The following is a 19,383-nucleotide window of genomic DNA, read 5'->3' as shown; positions in this document are numbered from 1 at the left end:
CGTAAAAATAAAGAGCTTAATGTTAGAGTTCTAAAAGCAAAATTTAATAAATTAATATATGCATGCCAGATAAAAATACAAAATTACAATTGAAATAGCAATAATAATAAAGGAACACTGTTCAGTATTGCAGATTTCACTGCAACCACCATAAACATCATGGAGAATTACTTAAAGTAACATTTAAAGTACAATTTTGTTTCTGTTAAAAACAAATTACTATATGATGAAAAAATGGAAAGAAACCCAAGAAGAAATCAGCCCCAAAAGTGGAAGAGAATAATATGAAATGTCAATAAATGGCCAGAGGCTCCATTTCACATAAGTCTGCCTTCTTTTTAGTATCAGAAACCAATTACATAGAACAAAAAAGCAAATTCACAACAAGTTTACACGGAGAAACATGCTGAATTACAATCACAAACTATCCAGAACAAAGATGCTGCACCAGTTCAGTTGTTTTCTTCATGGAATGAGTCTCACCAGAACAGGGAGAACAGGGAGCAAATCATGCAATAGCTTTAGGCTTTTTGTTTTTTATTTTAACATGATAAACACCCAGGATTACTAGTACTGGAAAGTATGTGTTAACCTTTTTCAACATCAGCTGAATGGCACTACAGAAACGACAAAGAGTTCCTTCATTTTTATCCTGAATACATCAAAAGCTCTAGCAAATATGGAATTCAGTGACAAGAGCCATTAAATTACTTTAAAATATTCCTTCATCCATAGAACACTGTTGCTTCCTTTTTTATTACAAAACCCCCAAAATATTCAAAATAAAATGTCTTCATTTTTTATAAGCATCTCCACCACAAGTCTCTGATAGCGGATGTCGTTCAGTGCAGCCATCGCATCCAGCTCCGGCGCTCTCATAAGAGTTGGTCCAAAAACTATGCCCAGGTTCTCTGCACTCATCAGGTTTTCCTTTTCATGGAGTGTTACTCTGTAAAGAAACCCCAGTGATTCTCACATTTCTTCTGTGCCAAACCACGCCCGCATACCCTTGAAAATTAGGGAAAATGGACAGAGAAACGTGTTCCTTTCCCAAGGAGAGGCCACTGTTACCAGCAGGTGACACATGGGAGTGTCAGGTGAAACACCTGGGAGCGTGTGAAAGCAAATGCTGTGGGGGTTTGTGGTGAGTCAGTGTCTCTGTCCTCCTTAGAGCACACAGACTGTGCTCACTTGCACTGCATGAACAAGTCCTTTAATATACAAAAACTATAAATTCAAGATTTTTCTTCCACTTCTCTCTTTCTGCCTTAATTTTTATTTGAAAACAGGTCAGACTGATGTTATACCAAGCTGCTGTGTCTCCAGTCTGTAAATATTCCAAATAAAGGAGCTGTGTCTGATTACCTGAATTCAGCAGTAAGACAACGGCCTGTTGAACAGCACAGCTCCTTCTAGCAGAAGTATTAAACAGAAGTTTAAAAATAGTGAATTTTGTCACCCTTCTACCTTATCATTCACCTATACCAGAAATACGATGTGCAAAAGCAACTTGCTAGGTAGAGCACCAACAGCTAATCTTGAACAGGGTGAGGGAAAATTCACTTCACACTTCACAAGCTGTAAGGTGGAATTTTTTGTTCCAATGTCTCTCATCCCTTTGTCCGTTTTAAAACACCCACTAGAAATGTCACTGAAATAAAGGGACAAATCAGGCAGAAACTGTAGCTGAACTCTGCCTGAGGCACTCAGCAGTCAATGCAGTCCTCCTTGTAGAAGAACTACAAAATGAAAAAAGGCAGAAGAGAGCTTAAAATAAAGTATTTTTCCTAAGGAAAGGGAATGATTCTTACATATTGACAGTAAATTCATGTTACTTGAGAAACTAAAATGGCCACCCTATCATGCCACCTTGGTTTTGCTTTGCAAGGAATAATCCAGTGTCTGAGTATTTGCTGTTGTGCACACTACCACTCCTGCCACAGTCCCTCTTGAGATTTGGCGGGCCTTGACCAGACTTCTCTGGAGGTGCTAACATGGACTTTTGCTAAAAATGAGTGTGGCTGAGAGTTCTCTGCAGCTCTTCCACCCACCTCTTCAGATGTGCCATGAGATACCGTAATGTTTCACAGTGTGCAGGTGGCAGCAGCTTCAGTGCCTCGTGGAGAATTTCCAGCTGTTCATCCGGATCCGTGGTTTCTGAAACACAGATGTTCAACTGTCGCCACACAGACAGCCAGAACTCACACACAGAAAGGCAACAACTGGTGGCCTACACAGGAGGTGGGGTCTCACAGCTCTGCTGGATTGCTCATGGAGGATCTGTCTGTCCAAAGAGCTGCTCAGAGCAGCATAAGGATGCGACTGGTTTTGGACGAAGAAGACTCCCCAAAGCAAACTGCACTCCACTGAAAGATTCCCTGCAGCCTACTGAAACAATTCCTCTGGCAATCCTTGCTGACAGGACTAGTTTTACAAAAATAATCTACAGGTGCAACTCTGGGAGAGCAGAAGGTACTGGGAACTTTGCCATCAGTGCCTTTGGCTGTCTCCATATGACTTGGAAAAAGCCTTCTCCAGAGGAGTTGTAAGGCCAGCATGCAGTCCTTGTTTTCTACCCACGGCTACCTCACACCTTTCCAGGTGTGGCTGGTGTGAACACATCACAGAGATGCTTCAGGCAGCCAGGATGTTTGGGAGAGATGTTCCAGCTGGGTTTACTGTCGTGCTTGTAGACCCTCTTTGTGCAACACCAGCCCCAAAGGTGGCCTTGGGATGATGAGTGGTTATCAGCTTATGAAAACACTCAAAATGGACAATTCCAGAAACAAACAACATCTTATTTCTAAACATTTCCATAAATCACCTTCTTTCTGGCAACATAAACCCAGCAGACTTTAAATATCACTGTCAAGTACCCGGGACTCATGCAAGACACACAAATGATGCAATCCATAATGTGTGATGAAAAGGAAACATTCCTGGTGACAAAGGCAAAGGAAAATGTGACCATGCTCACGTAGCATCACATGGTCAGGGCATAACGTGCACTGCATGTTTAGTCCTGCAATCCTTACTAAAATGGGCATGCAGGGTAAGAGCTGATGGGACAGCTGTAAAATGAACAGGACAGTCCTGCACAAAAAGAAGAAGAAAAGGCTAAGAATGAAAAGCAGATGAAAAATACGTTATACTTACTTGCAGACTCTATAAACTTTGGGTAGGCATCATACGTGATGAGTGGAATTGGCAAATCCCTGAAGTACAGTTTAAGTGCACCAGTGATAATATTGATATCTTCATACATATTCACAGAAATATCAGCTTTTTCCCCATCTGTGGAGAAGGCACTGACATTAAAGCCTTGGAAATGTAAACGGATGTAAAGCAGCATTCAAAAGAAAAATAATAACTTGCTTAAGCAAACATTACTGAAAAGGAAACAGCTACAGATTTTGGCTTTTGTAAGTAAAACAGTGTTACTGGACTGTGACATTCAAGGTTTCAGGGTGAAAACCTCAATCATTTTATACATATCCTTTCTTTCAAATAATTACTAAAAAACACAGTTTGGGTTTTTTTAAAACCTGCCTGCCTGATCTAGCAGTATCTGTCTTGTATTAATGTGTGGACGTTCAGTTATTTCTGAACACACTGGATTGCAAAACAACACATTCATCAGCACTGGATGAGAAATCAGGGAGTCTGGGAGAAAAAGGAAAAGGCAGAAAACCAGCTTTGTCCACAGCCCCTCTATTTTATAGGAAAAACATGTGTTCACCATTTAACTACAACATAGTACCTACTCCGAACTGCAGCGGACACAGATCCAGAACTTGGCTTCTCCAGCACATCCCCACCCTGCTAACATTGCAGATGTTGTCTGAACAGGTCCAGTCCTCTGGACAAACAGGAAAGAGAGTTTCCAGCACAGATTCTGGCCTTGATTTCTACTGGAATAGAGGGACTGCAGCTGGAAAGCCTTTAATTTTCCCACTGTCTTTCCTCAGAGAGAAGAGTTTGTTCTCAGTGACCTTCTTTTAGTCTGTAGTAATTCAAACTTTGTTTGCACTATTGCATTCATCTTATTATTTTGGAGCTTTCATCCAGAAAGATGGATTTAAGTTGCACAGCCTTCTTAAGGCACTTCACCACTTACCCTCTCTCCCTCCCCCACCCCTCCGAGCATAGTTTGACTTGCAAACTAGGGCAGTAGTTCAGAAAGCTTTGTCCTTTCCTACACACATGGTTACTGGAGCACAGATACTGATGGAAGGAGAAAAGTAGATTTTTGTAATAAAGGCCAAAGTGAAGCTGATATGCTTTTCTGATGGGGAGTCTCCCCTCCTGCCAGCACAGCCGTCGGACTCCTTCAGACCACTGGTGCAGTGGAGCGTGAGACAGAAGCTCTGCAAAAAAACTGTGTATATTTAATACATCAGCACCAAGTTCCAGCATGCAGGAAAGACTGTACCTCTGTCAAATGCCATTTTGACATCTTCGATAAGATCACTAAATCCTGAGACTCTGTACAGTCCTTCAGAATTAAGACCTGCAATGAACATTTTAACAAGATTAAAATTAGTTCTTATTTTTACAGTTGCCTTCCACCTGGTTCTTCCCTTGGCAAGTTTTTAATTTAAGGCAGAAAAAGCAGACATGCTTTAAAAGCCTTATCAGGTTTTTCTTCCAGAATGAAACCTTATCCTGGGTTTTTAACCCTGACCATTGCAGCAGATGCCTTGTACTATCAGCACTGAACTGTATTTATGCAATGAGCTGAAGAAACATATTAAACCAATTACAACTCATTTAAAAATAACTCAGATTAACATACTTAACGATCAGTCATTATTTCAGAATGAAAACAAATACCCTAATTCTAGAAAAGGATACTCGGTGTGGGCTAGGGGAACTAGCAAAAGTGAACACATTAACATTAACCCCATTTGTTTTGCCACATTCACTTAATTTTTAAAATAAATATATTATTGGAAAGATAGGCACTAATATGCAACTACAAACCAGTAACTGCCCATTAAGCAATTTCTAGCAGAATCTATAAAAATTATAAATGGTATGAACCATGAAATAATGCAAAGTATAATACTAGCTGTGCAGGGTAATTGGCAGTCATAAAATGTCTTGTGCAAATCTGTTCTGAGCAACCACACATTCAGCAGAAACCCAGATGACCCAGATCAATCTAAATGGATTATCAGTAAAGCAACAAAAGTCCATTAACGATGCCTTACCTCTAGATTCAATTTCCCTAATGCACATATCTACTACCATTGGTCTCTTGGTGAAGTGTGCTTTTACAAGCGTGGTAAGGTCACAGCTGTACACTTTTTTGACATGCTTCAGGTCTGGCTTGCAGTCATTTGGGACCATCTTGGAACATTGCTTGTGCACATTTAAACCACAATCTGAGGGAAAAAATGAAAATACAATTAGGCTGGTGTTTGCTGAAAATGTATCCTGAGGTCAGTGCTGTGGAGTACAAATGGCTCCAGCAGGATCTGACTTCAGCTCACAACTGCTCCTTCTCTTGAGGGCCCTTAACCATTAAATACCTGAGGCAGGGACAGCCCTGAAGTCAGAAGGATTTCCTACCCAAGACATTTCTGCTGTTTCTAGAAGGTCTAACAAGTGACAAGCTTTCCATATGTTTGTTGAATCAGGAGCTAAGAGTCAATTATATTCCCAGAGTTCCAGTTACGTTCACACTACTACATACATTGCTGTCACAATGTAGACTTTCCTCCCAAGTTATTGGGGATTTCCTACCACCACCATCTTCAGTGTAGTCCTGGATATGGCACTTTAGATATTTCCCTAGGGGAGATAAAGGTAGGGACTTGGTTACAAGCAGCCTACGAGCCCTCTGCAGTGAGCTGGCAAGGCAGTGCCAAAACCTGAGCCACCATGGGGACCTCTAAGCTCTGGGCAGGTGTGGCAGCCCTGCCCTGCCTGGAGGGGAGCTCAGAAACAGACATGGGGGCACCAAGCTGGATGGTGATTTCTTGCTACCAAGCAGCTGGCAAAAAACTTTGCTAAGTCAAAGTGACAGGCATTTTGATGCTATTTCACAGAGTGTTTCTGTAATAGTGTTGTAGGGCATCAAAAGGATTCTTTTTACTCTAAAATTACTTACGAAAAGCTTATTTTTTTTTTAAACAAAACCAAACAATTCCACAGCTTTATTGTAAAAACAGAGAACAAGATTTAGTTTAAGTGAAACTTAATTGAAATCAGTTCTGCCTAAAACCCATTAAGAACGTAACATTCAGGGTTTGGGAAAGAAAAATCTGTGAAACCACCATTTATACAGAGATGGGAAGAGCAATACAGCACCCTTCAAGCTAAGCTGACACTGTGATCGGCACCACAAGGCAGCAGAGCTCTGGCACTGAGCCCATGACTCTGCTTTTGGTGCCATCCCTCCTGTTCTGCCATGCAGACTCCCAGGTGCTTGTCAGGAAGCAGCTGAACCCAGCAAGGACAGCACCACATCACAGTGAGGGCAGCTGCCACGCTCTGATGTGCACTTGGTATGCACAGGGACTCCTGTTCTGCAAGCATTTCTGCACCTTCCTGCACTGCCATCCAGAGTGCCCTAGACTGTCACAGGATTTAAGGGATGTAGGAGCTTGAAGGATCAATGCCTTGATGAAAATCTGTACTTTCTTCTCTCACTGCAGGACTGGGAATCTATCTACTGAGAATCCCTTTGTATTTTGTTCCTGCTCATTTTGCCAATACTTGTACTTTCATTAAAGCTCCAAGTTATTTGACTTAGATAATTCCAAAACAGTAAACACCAGAATTCCCGGCTAAGTTTCATTTCCACTAAGTCAGCTGCAGCCTGCTGCTAAAAGCACTTTGTTTACTTAAAAGGCCTATAAAGCAACCAGAATTGTCACTTAGGATCCTCTGGTAGCAATTAAAGTTTGGCATGTCACCTTCACTCAATCAAAACTTGCACAGATCCTGATCCAGATGAAATGGCTGATTAGAATTCTCTAGAGGTATTTCTGTGCAGGAGTGACCTCCCTTCCTCATGAGAGGTGGGGAATGCACGGGCAGGGAGCTGCGGATGCTGAGTTTCCCTCCTGGATGTGATTCTGTGCTGTGAACCCCACTGTGGGCAAAGCCACACAACCCAAAATGGTGCCAAGACACGCTGCCCCCGAGGGTCCTGGGGGCTGCTTTGCCCCCAGCCCTCCTGAGCTCTCCCCAGCAGCTGCCTGGTCACAGCTGGCTGTGCAGGACCCTGGGCAGGCACAGACCCCACTGCTGCCCCTCCCCTGTGGGGAAGTGGGGTTTGGTCACCCAGGTTCTTCAGTGTTTGCAAAGGCATCTTGTTCCTGACAGAGAGGGAGCAGTGACAGCCTTGCTTTCACCCAAGCACTTATTTCAATCCCACTTTTAGTCAAGTGCTCCAAGACCCCAAAGTGACCCCAAAGTGACCACATGCCCAGCATCTCCCTACCTGTAGTTTTTGGGCACAGAACAAAGAAACTCTGAGCTCGCCAGCCAGCAGAGGCAAGGGGAGCTCTATGCACTGAATATCTGTGTCCTGTGCCATACTTTGCCTGAACTTTGAAAAGGCAGGTCTCTCTGTGCTTTAAATAGGGAACCCACATTCACTGAAACACGTGACCTGAGCCCTTTAGTGAGTTACTGCTTCAGCTGTAACATGGCAAGGAGAAGCTGTTCTTGCCTCCTCTGGGCCTTGTAGAAACCAATCAATAAATGCTGGTGGAAATGCAGAGGTAAAATTATTCTTCTCTGGTGTAAGGTTTGAATAGTGTGTTGTTAGTAAGACCAGCACTTTTAAAAACAAGAAGACAAAATACTGAATGGGTGCTATTAAAGCAGACTGCTATCAAAATAAAGACAAAATTGTGGAGTAAAAATAATAAATAGTCAAATAACTAGAGGCAACATCTTAACACACACAAAGGGAAGCAAATTGAGACCACATAGGAAATCTTAAATCTTGACTTCCTTTATTTAGGAATAAACCTTAACATTGCAATAATAGTATTTACAAAAGCTAGTAAGATTATTGTACATACAATTCCTAAAACTGCCTCAAGAAGCACCTCTTCCAGCAAGCAAGAAATATCTGTCTATCAAAAATGATGTCTACAAGACTGGAATGGCAGCACCTTACTCAGGAGAACTCATGAAGGATTCTGTGAGTACAAATTAGCTGCTTCACACAGACAGCAACATAGCTCAGAGTTATGTTTCTGGAAACCCAAGGGTCATTAAGAATAAGATACACAAAAATAGGAAAAAAACCCATACTCCCAAATATCTTACACTTGACTTAAACCAACTATTGCCTTGACTGAGGTAATCTCAATTGTATTTATACACAAGAAAGTTTCAATTCATTAAAATCTCAACTTACAGAGATGTTTTCATTGTGAAAACCTTGCTTCTGACAGTAATTGTGTTATTGCTAATCCCATAGTTGGATGGGCTTTGAATCTGACCTCATTAATCCTAGAATAATAATTACAAATGCAGAAGTCAACATTTCTCCTCTCTCTTTTGTTCTTCCTTCGCATTTGATTAGATTTTATGTACCAACCCACTGCTTAAGGGCTTATCAACACCCCTGAGAAACACTTAAAACCTTGAAATACTTCAGATATTTCATGTTTAGAAAATGTGCAAGCCTTATGTTCAGTACTACTGGGCTGTGTGGTGTCCTTCTAATAACTAAGACTTCTTGCCTCTTGTGTAAGCACAGAAAATCACCTCACTTTAGCAATTTCCTATCAGTAAGTATATCAAGGTGATTTCAGTGGATTTGCTTCAGAAAATGGTACTTTTTTCCAATCAAGAACCTGAAACTCATCCTTGCTGTGCTTCCTGAACCAAGCAGGCTTCTAACCCCAGCTGACCCTCTAACCCTTCATAAAAGGCAGACTATCCATGTCTCAGTCACTCATCTCTGGTTCAGTTGGTAACGAAGGATGATGTCTCACTAACTCCAGCAAGGTAAGAAGCACCATGGCAGGAGGTCAGTCCTCCTCTCCACAGAGCACTGGGAATGTGCCAGTTTTGTACTTAACTATACTCAAGTTACCTGTTAGTACTAAAGGACAGGAATTATACTGCTAACTGAATACTATAAAATAATAAAAAAAAGCCCTGTGTTCTCATTGCAGATGCTTTGAAAGCTTCAAAAGCCATTATTTTAGAATCAAGTAGGAAAGAAGAGGAAAGCCAAGTCCTGAATCTCCCTGCATGCTGCCGCAGGGTGAAGTCTCAGGACTGCTTGCCTTGTTTGCACATGAGCTTCATAATTTGGCTGAATTCATTAAGACCAAGAGGTTTACTTTCATTTCAAACTGAGGGTCTATTTACTTTTCATTCTGTCAAAAGAATTCCAGAATAGCAGCTTTACTCTGGATCTAAAATAACCAGGAGCTTTATCTATTTCTTACAGAAATTCATCAGCACTTACCTGCTGGCTGGTGAGGAGCTTCAGAGAAATCCCCCTAAAGCTTTGTATCTGCTGAAAAATCCTATAATAATATAGGATAGATGTAAAAAATGCAGTCATGAGCTCTTGCAGGTCAATAGTAAAACTTCTGCTGACTGCAGTTAATCAGTTTCACCTTATAGAGATGATCTCTCTGAAGCAGAATTATAAGTCACTCTTACTATTCCTTTTACAGCGCTATCAAACCGTGGCCACCTTTCAAATATACCACATGGACCAAAAACAATGCAGCCATAAATTCAAGAGTTTATAGGAAGTTTGGAAATTTAAGGAGGGTGGGCAGAAAGTAATTTTAGATGACAGGTTTGAAAGTCTGTGATAAGCTGCCCTGGCTTTAACAGCATATTGATCTAGGAGTTCAGATGGGCTGTGACATTACTTCTATGAGAAGTATTCAATTTAAAACCCGTGTGACAATAATTTCCTATGATGCCTAGAAGAAAGTTTGGCAATGTTATAGAAACAGCTAATACTGATGTTAGTCCACTGGGCTAAAAGAACAAATAACATGTTCATATTAAATGCATGAGCAGAGCCAAAAGATATATGTATGTTACTACTGCCCCATAAGCAAACATAAATATTTGCAGAGACTAAAATATACTTAGTTGTCACTTTTTGTTATACTGTTGATTTGACTTCAGTCAGTTTTAGATTTCCTTTGGTTTATGATTTACTGGCCAACATGGCTGCTGATCATGCTCCATCGATACCATGTGCTACATACATCACTCTAATTATATGTCCGAATTATGCCCCCCAAAATTGATGCATTCTATCACTCTGAAGAGCAGCTTTAAGAGCTAAAGGGTACCATTTACATTATCTGCAAGAAGTCTTGAAGGACTCTTTGTGGTAAGTGTAGGAAGATGGGAAGCATGGAGCTGGAGTGCTGGCAACGAGCGTTGCCTTGGGCCGGCCCATTGCAGCACCAGCCAGACAGGGCAACACCCTCACACCTGAGCTGACACAGGAAGACAACGGCCTCTACACAAGCACCAAGTACTGGCATAGTTCCTTCTGCAAGGGTGAATAGGTTAGAAAGGAATTTGCTCTCATACATCACTCATGAGCTCCGAGCTTTTCTTTAAAAATGTAAAAGCTCTTTCTGTAGCAGAGGGAGCAATGTTTTGTTTCGTGGGATGCAGCATGTTCCAACAGGCAAGTGAAGGGAGCAGCCCCAGGGGCCCCATGTGCTGCACTCTGTGTTTCTGAGCACAATCCAGCGGGGTGCTGTGAATGTCTGCCCTCTTCCTCCTCCTCAGCTTGCAACTTGGGTGGCCACACTGGAGCCACCAGAGTGTCTCAAATATGTGCTATGTGTTCATGTGCAACGCACATCTGGAAGCAGCCTTGGTCCCACCAGAGTCTTAAGCCACTTCACTAAGCAGCCCCATGGCAAAAATTGCTTCCAAATATGTGAGTATGCTCCCTGAAACCTGCTTTCATCCGCACCACTGTTATCATGCACTACAGGATACATTATTTTAAGAAAGGAATTTCTAGAGGGCAGCTAGTTACTTGGCAACAAAATTACCTAATGCTACAGAAAAATTAGGGCTGATGAAAAAAACAGCCCATCAAACCAGCCAATATTCCCTTATCTCAAATCAAAAGAATATTTACGTTTGTGCCTCCAAAACGCTTAGTGAGAATGGTTCAATTTTATGGAGGTTTTGAAAGATTAGACCAAGTCTGTTCAAGAACTTCCCTGGCTTTCTGCCATGATACCTGCCTACCTCCTCCACAGCTCCCTGGCTGGGCCACTGGCTTGCTCAAGGCTTCCAGGTTTGTGTGGGCTTGGAGATAAAGCTGCTTTTAGGACTTAAGAGTTTCAAGAATACATAGCTCCAGAATAGCTTCCCCATGGGAACGGCTCTGAAGCAAGGCTCTGCTGACTGATTAGCATTTCAAAATTCTGGAGCTCACTCCTCACGGGAACACCACCAGATCCCGAGCTGGTGGAACAGCTTGTCAGGCAGCACACATCTCCAACAGCATCAGCACCTGCTGCACTGGGCAGGGGCTGTTGTCCAGTCCCTTTCCCCCAGCCCTGACCTCTGTAGCTTGGCTTTGCTCTTCGGATCTATACTGGGCTGACCACCTGTGCCCTACATTGTGCAACCACCAGAATCTGGGTGCTCATCTCAGAAGGAGCTTGGATGTGTTTTTAAGGCACAGGCGTGGGCAGAAGGGAAGCTTTCCATGACTGAGACATGCAAAATACCTTGAGAGTGGGCAATGTGATGAGAACACCTTGCCTTTCCCTTTGCTGACTTTAGTCACAAGAGCATCAGCCGTTTTTCCAGGCACGGAAAGCGTGAGCACTCTGCCTGCGCAATTAATGCCTGAGGACGGACAGGCTCCTTTGTGCTCGCCTTTATCCTTACACACCAATGGAGCAATACAGGGTTGTCCAACACAAAGTATTTCATAGCAAGGCAAAACAAATAGCAAAGGAAATGGGGCAGCTGTACATCTTTCAATTGCTGGAGAAGGAAACAGATGACATGGGGAAATTAAATACTTAAGGAGCAATTCACAAAACAATCCTGCTTTGAGACTGTACTTCAACTTTTTTGAAAATGAACTCCCAGGGCTTGCTGTGGTCAGGGCTGGCAGCGATATTGCTCGGGCTCATTACCTGCTCCAAGGAAAGCAGAAGGTAGGAAGCACTACATGGTAGCAGGCTGAGATAGTCTGGAGCAAAACTGTGACAGGAGCAGAAACGCTGCTTCACGTACAGCCTCAGAGGGTCATGCTGCCTGGTGTTCCTAGGAGAAGCCCAGAATACCATCAAAAGCATCCAGTGAAATAGATATATAAAAAATTATCTTTAAGATAAGCTAATTAATGCTTTGTAACCAGCCCGTTCCAAAAAAAATCTTCTGATTCAACTGCTTATTCATTAAGACACACAAGCAAAAGGGTACAGAGGAAGGACTTGGAGAGTTCTGATGGGCTGGATACATGTGGCAGCTTGACAAGTCTACTAATCTGCCTGTCCACCAGTCCACTTGGGCAGCACACAAACAGCATCATTAATGCTCTAGTCTCTGAAAACACACTATTCTCTTAATGCTACTGCTAGTTACGTGTTTGTATCATTCATAAAAAGAACTCCCTGGTGCACATCTGCAAATTTTCTTTTAATATTGTTACAGTTTCTCTTCTGAACACATTCTGGGCAGTGGGATGAGCCCTGTGAGCACGGGAGAGCTTTATATAGGAGGAATGTAACTAAGAATAAAGGAATGTAACTAAGAATAATTTTTTCTAAGTTCATGCATTGAATTTTGATCTGGGTAAACTCTTATGTCTCCATTAACAACTTCTGAGCTTCAGTGTTTACACAAAGTGGTGGCATTATAATTTCAAATACTTCTTCAGTCATTTCTACTTATGGCAGAAGCCTGCAGGAAAGCATGCTAGAGATGGGGCATGCCATCAGAAAAGGCAGATTCCTTGCATACAGATGTGTCTTCATCTCAAAAAAATTTTAAGGGCCTGTGGCTTGGATGCAAAAGTTGGAAGTATGACCCTCCGAGGCAGTAGGGCAGATATTAATTACAAGGATTCACTCTAAGGAAGCAAATCTGTCTTTAAAGAAGCTGATGAAATAATGATCAAATTTGAAGGAACGACATTTAAGGAAAAAGAAACTATTTCTGCTTTGCTAGATACCTTAAGCAGAAGTCAGGCTACATACTACGCCCACCAATTAATTTCCTACAGGATCCAAATCCCAGACACCACCCCAAGTTCTAGTTTTGGGAGACAATGAAGTTCATCTCGTGTTTGGTCGTTTGTAACAATCCCCAAAGCTTTGCAGTCCAGCTAACACCCAACATCTCATTTCAACCAACAACCATCCATCAGGTGTCCAATGTGGTGCCTATGTTTACCTTTCACCTTTAAGGAAGGAAAAGACACAGTCCTCCTTGTCTACCATAAAACCCAAACAAGGATAAGTTAGGGAGAATCCACCTTCCAGGGATTAATAATACAGGACTGCACCTGACAAGATCCTGAATACACTCAAGTCTGTCTTTTGGCAGAGAGGGACACATTCAGCCATGCTGGACTGAAACAAAGCACAAATCAAGTTGAAGTTGCTAAGGCATCCTTGCTGGTTGCTATGGCATGTGTACTGTTATGAATGTTTAGTTCTGGTTTATTATTTTTTAAAGGATTGGCTTAGTTTGTGTAACATAAACCATCAGCCATTAGAAATAAGCTGTTTTTTCTACTGGCTCTTCCTCCTTTCTGAAATGGGTGACATTTATCTTTGCTGTCTGGTCGCACTGTCGCACTCTTCTTGCATGTTTTTGTGCTTCTGCAGAGAATAAGATTTAAAATGGTCGAGAGTAGCCCATGCAGTAATCCATTTCTATTTGTTAAACTTATCACTTCTGTACAGCAAATAGAGTCCTCTTGAGATGTGTAACTGTCTGCTATAAAAAGCAAATGCTTTAAAAAGTGTAAAATGACGTATGATCCATGCAGTTTTGCTCATAGGTGTTTTCAATAAAATAATTGTACAGACCACCAAACAGATTTCCTGGATTTCCCTGGAGTGGCATTGAACCCCACCTGAATGCAAGTGGGCAGCATCCTGCTAAAAGCTGTAATTTTTTTTGACTACAAACCCACTCTGAAAAGCAATGGCCTCATGTGACTCCTGGTTTATTGTGCCTCATTGTCTCCATATTAAAATGACTCAGTTCAGAAGCAAAATTATCCTTTTTTTTTTTTTTAAAAAAAGCACTGCAAGACCACATGAACTCAGCCAAACTTACAGCACTCAAGCCTGAGCTCCCCTACACTAGCACATTAACAGTGGCTATGCAGGCCCTGGTTCTGTGTCTGTGCACCTCCAATGCTTCTCTGAAATGCCCAGATCTGTGCAGCTTCTGGCTCTGTTGGCTTGCACAGCCTCAGCTGTGGGAACAGGCTGACACTGCTGCAGGTGAGGCACAGACAAGGCAGAGTGGGGAACTGCTGAACCTGTCCTGCCGTCTCCACCTCCGTGGGGCTCTGCCCAGAATCCTTCTCTGCCCAGCTGCTGATTTCTATGAAAATTATGAGAATAAAATCCTCCAGGAAGCCCTGGGAAGCTATTGCTTAGGATGGCCAGTGGCTCAAAGCCAGCCCTGCAGTGAGGGGAGGACGAGCCAGGGGGGTGGGCTGCATCCCATGCCCCTGGGAAAGCCTGACCCTCCTGCTCCTCATCCGCAGGGAAGCCGGGCGGGACAGGGCACTCTGCATCCACCCGAGCTGCAGGGCTGGGGAAGCACCTCACACCTCAGCTGATGGTGCTGCACATCAGCAGCTCAGCCAGCCTCACCCCAGCCCAAATCCTTGCTGACACTTCAGCAAGTATAGTCGTACAACATGGGATTTTAAAACACAAATAAGATAATAGAAATTACTGGAAGCTACGAACACTGACGTGAAACCTCCCACAAGACAGAACACCCTAATTATAGTTCCTGAACCTATGAAGTCATCTAATACACATATGTTCCTTACACTGCAAGGAGGAGAAAGGATACATGCAGTACTTACCACCATCCTCATAAGGAGGAAAGAAAACAGATTTTCGAAGCTTTTGGAAACCCACAATTTAGAAAAATCTGCATAAATCCATAAAATCAGCTCTACTTCAGTTAAAAAAAAAAAAAAGGCAGTACAAAATAATAAGCAATAATATTAATTCCACAGTGCCATGCAGCATTGCAAGCCTTCATACCATTTATTTTTATTGTTTTTCTGGATCAAAGTTACCTAACATCGATCTGAAAAGTACTTGATATCTCTCCTAAATGCCCAAACTGAGGAATCTAAAGAAAGGAATAAAGATGGCACACTTACTAATTCAAGTGCCATCAAAAACTTACTAATCAGAAAACAAAAATCAAGCTTTCTCTTCCTCTCCTAGCACTGTACACCCTGTGTAAAGTCAACAGCAGTAAAAAGTACTAACAATCTTAATTCACAAGTGGAGGACATGGCTGCAATCCTATATTCTTAGCAGAGGCAAAATACTGAGAAAGGAAATGCCACTTCTACACAATCATGTCTTAAAACAGAGCTGCACTCTCTAATGCGTCCTGGACAGTGCAGACTCTAATGGAAACAACAAAATACTGCATTCAAATAATTATGGGTGAAGAATTTAAAAAAATTTCAATCCTATGTGGCTAGAAATGATGTTACATTATTTTGCAGTTCTGTGATAAAAAGCCTTCTTATTGGCTTGAGACAAGACTTCAGAAAGCTTTAGACAGAGCAGATTTTCTTAAATTAGCTTGAAAATTCAGTTTCCAGGGCAACGTAAGCAGGTCTTCATACATCAACATCTCTTTGCACCATTTTTATAAATGCGGTTTGCTAGAATGTCATAAAACCCTTTTTAAATACAGCAAACTATTTTGATCACTTTGATCCTTTTCTTTGCCTTTGAAAGAAAGCCGACTGTCCTTTCCTTTCAGAAGAACCTTATCAATAAAACTGTCAAACTGTTTTCCTTTGGAGAGGCTTTATCCCAGAAATGCCTGCAGTGACACCAATGCGTGTAATACATTTCTACCAGCACCTGAATGTTTATGTAACATTTCAGTAGGCACCCCTTATTCATCATCCCTTTTCTTACTTTCCTTTCAGTTTGCAAGTATGAGACATGACTTAAGGTCTATGGCACGCTGGGAGTCTGCTGGTTTATAAATAAAATTAACCTGAATGTCTGTTTCACAGAAGCAACATGAAATTTGCTGATGCCCACCTTGCACATCAAGATCCTCAATGACTTTCTCACACCTACCAATACATGGAATGGTATAAAAGAAATAAAGCTAACTATGCATCTGTTTTCTCCTCCCTTCCAAGTGGGTGGAAAAAAACCAGTCTCTTAATGATGATTATTGTCTCTTCTCTGTGAGCACTTGAGGGGTGCTCTGCAGTTACTGTTTCAGTGAGTTACTGAAACAGGTACCTGAAACCATCAGCAGCAGAGTAGCCATGCTTCCTCCTTCCATTGAACAAGGAGCAGACTGGCCCCTGGCCCCGCGGCGGAGCAGGCTGCACATGAGTTACAACATGAGGACTGACTTAGGAAAAGAACACTGAATGACTGTTACCTGCACATTTTACTCCCTGAGCAATGAGGCCCCACATGAAGTTGGCACAGTATTCACACCAGTGAGGGCCCCTGAACGTGTGCACCTGCAAGACAGTAGCAGAAAGGAAAATTACAGAAAGTTACCCAAGCATTTCACAGGCATCAGTATCACAGACATCAGTATCAATGCATTTAAACAGTGCAGAATTCCTCTTCTTTGAAGGTACCACATGCAGTTTCTGGAAGCTTCCCTATACCATGGCAGGAAAGGAAGAAAGGAACTAAGACAGATTTAATAACCAAGACTCTTGCAGACCTGTGGAAAACCGGAATCCTCCATCCTGAGCCATCCAGAGCAGAAGAACTGGGTCTGTGGGGGTCTGCTCCAAGACCAGGTCAGGCAGAGAAGCAGGCACAGCCCTTCTCCCAGTTCTTGGCATCCCTCTGTCTGGGCAGGATTCTGGCCACAAGGCAAGGCTTTTGCAGCAACTGTGCAAGAGTTGGCTTTTCAATTTAAAATGCCTTGTGCTATGGCCTTGCCTTCATAAGGCACTGTGTGAAATGGGTGGGGGGCTGCAAGATTTCACCTCGCATGGAAAGAGTCCTGCCAGGCAAAAATACCAGTGCCACACAGAAATACTGTAAATTTGCCTAGAGACTTTCCAGTTTAGAGTAACTCCAAAAGGAAATTAATTTTCTTCAGACTAATGCTACATATTGAAAATCCAAAATCCAAAATAAAAAAAGAATCCACTGAACCAGGAAAAAATTCAAAGCTAAAGAAGAGAAAAACCCCAAAGCTGCTTTCATTCCTGGCTCACATGCTTGCTACAAATCCTGCAGCCACCATTAACTGCTTCTGATTTTATTCTGATAAAGCTCCTGCTGTAGCAAACCACAGGATTCTTTACAGACAAAATCACTACTTCCTTAGCCAGCGTAAAAGGCTTTGAGCTGCTATTTAGAATAGACAGGCTGAAAATAAAATCTGGAGCTGATGATCATAAAGAAATGAAATTTGCAGTGAAATATAGTAAAAATGCTTTAGGCTGAAGTCACTCTGTCCCTCAGAGGTGCTGAGCAGGTGTGGGAGCAGGCAGTAACCTCACGCGTGTGCAGCGCCCGGTCGGATCAGTGATGAGCAGGAGAGAGGAGGAGCCGGTGGAAATGTGTGCTCCTGACATCTGCACAGAGCTCTGGCTATGAACACTGAAAGGCAAAGTGGCCTGACTGAGGTGGCAAGTGTCCCCCATGCCACTGATGTAAGAGGCAGCTGGATTCAGCTGACACTGACCCCCACAAGTGGCAACCCAGAGCAGCACCCTGAAATTCAGATCACAGTCGTTCTGGCTAAACGAAGGTCTGCAACCTCCTGGGCTTGTGGTACCAGCAGAGCAGCAGTGAGATAGATTGCTGAGACACTCTGGAAAGTCACTCTTGAACTCACCAAGTAATTCACATGCACATCTATGCTAAGGGAGACCCCTGACTGCCTGTGAGCAGAGGCTGCCTGCCCCCAGCCCTTCCTGTCCCCAGCATCCCCACCCATCCCACACGCCTTTGGAAGGTGAGATGTGCTCCACGAGGCCTCTTCTCCCTGCAGCTCTGGCCGACTTCCACAAAGCAAATGATGACAAGGCTGTCAGCACCTGTACTCTCCATTTTCTTTTTTCCTCTCACCACAGAGATTTTTCACACCATTTGTTCCATTACCCACCTGCATTACCCACATCCTTTTGGCTTTCTTCCTCAGCCTGGTGGTTTTTATCCAAGTTTTTGGCAGTGCTCCCTTCCCAGAATAAGAACATTCCAATATCCTCAAGCAAAGCACTATGCTTTAATGCCTGCAGGACTAACAGAACTTCTTCAGGGAAAAAGGAAGGCATCATTTCAGTCACCCTTTTTTTGGGGGGGGGTCGAATTCCCCCCAAAACATACTTCTTCAAAATACCTCTCAAAAATTCTCTTGAGGAAAATGGAAACAAAAAATGAGATTTCAAAAGTCTGGGTAATAAAGAATTTCTTTTCAAAATACTTTTCAGTTTTGTAAGTTGTTTTGTTTTTAGTATCTCTGATTGAAAAGGAGGGGGAATTTTGTTTTGTTCCTTAAAATGATGACACATTAGCTCTTTCTAAATAAAAAGAATTATAGTATCCTACCTTGTGTCTCTGTAGATGTTGATTTCAATTCATCAAACATCAAATCACCGAAGTGCTATTTGCTGAAGCATTTCTAATGCTGTCCTTAGGTGCTGGAGACCCAACTTAGCTTCTCTAGAGCTGTCCCCAATGCTGATACGCACTAAACCTCAGACGTCCAATCTCTAACTGGCTGTTTTAGCAGTGAACATCTTTCCTTCTTGGGATCTTGCTCCCCACCACGGTCTGCGTATTTCCATCTCCTCCTGAGTCTCCCTAGAAACTCTTCTGCAGGGTCTATCACATCCCAAATCTGCCGCTCCAACGTTTTGCCTCCATTTTTAATATTATGAACTTTTTTTAGGAGCTCAGTTTCTCTTACGTGTAGTAACTATGATGCACCTGGATTCTACCACAGCCAGTTCCCCTGACATCACCCTGGCTCTCAGCTTGCCCCTCAGAATACATGACTCATTATCAACTTAAAAATGACAAGGACAAGGTGGACTCTCTTCTTCCCTGCCAACACTGCATGTACTGGTCACCCTTCACAAGCCCAGGATTGAGTTTGTCCTTCAGAACCACTGTCTCAGCAGCACTGGCACTGTTGTCTCATCCCATGCAGCCAGGCTTCATC

At 42.6% G+C, this 19,383-nt stretch overlaps 1 protein-coding gene across 5 annotated transcripts in view; it reads right to left on the bottom strand.

Moving 5' to 3' along the window:
• Positions 1 to 22: 22 nt before the first annotated feature.
• CHN1 (chimerin 1) overlaps positions 23 to 19,383 on the bottom strand; it is a 98,710-nt gene continuing 79,349 nt past the window's right edge. For all 5 annotated transcript variants that reach the window (XM_069020614.1, XM_069020613.1, XM_069020616.1 and 2 more), the window contains 6 exons: positions 16,627 to 16,711; positions 5,214 to 5,387; positions 4,433 to 4,510; positions 3,157 to 3,294; positions 2,052 to 2,157; positions 23 to 949 (listed from right to left, as the gene is read on the bottom strand). In XM_069020614.1, coding sequence (XP_068876715.1) covers positions 778 to 949; positions 2,052 to 2,157; positions 3,157 to 3,294; positions 4,433 to 4,510; positions 5,214 to 5,387; positions 16,627 to 16,711 — 753 coding nt within the window. In that variant the 3' untranslated portion in view covers positions 23 to 777. The remainder of the gene's footprint in view (positions 950 to 2,051; positions 2,158 to 3,156; positions 3,295 to 4,432; positions 4,511 to 5,213; positions 5,388 to 16,626; positions 16,712 to 19,383) is intronic.

The sequence above is a fragment of the Aphelocoma coerulescens genome, chromosome 7, assembly GCF_041296385.1.
Source record: "Aphelocoma coerulescens isolate FSJ_1873_10779 chromosome 7, UR_Acoe_1.0, whole genome shotgun sequence".
Taxonomy (NCBI): domain Eukaryota; kingdom Metazoa; phylum Chordata; class Aves; order Passeriformes; family Corvidae; genus Aphelocoma; species Aphelocoma coerulescens.
The sequence above is the reverse complement of the archived record's forward strand: the minus strand, read 5'-3'. Positions and strand labels throughout refer to the sequence as shown.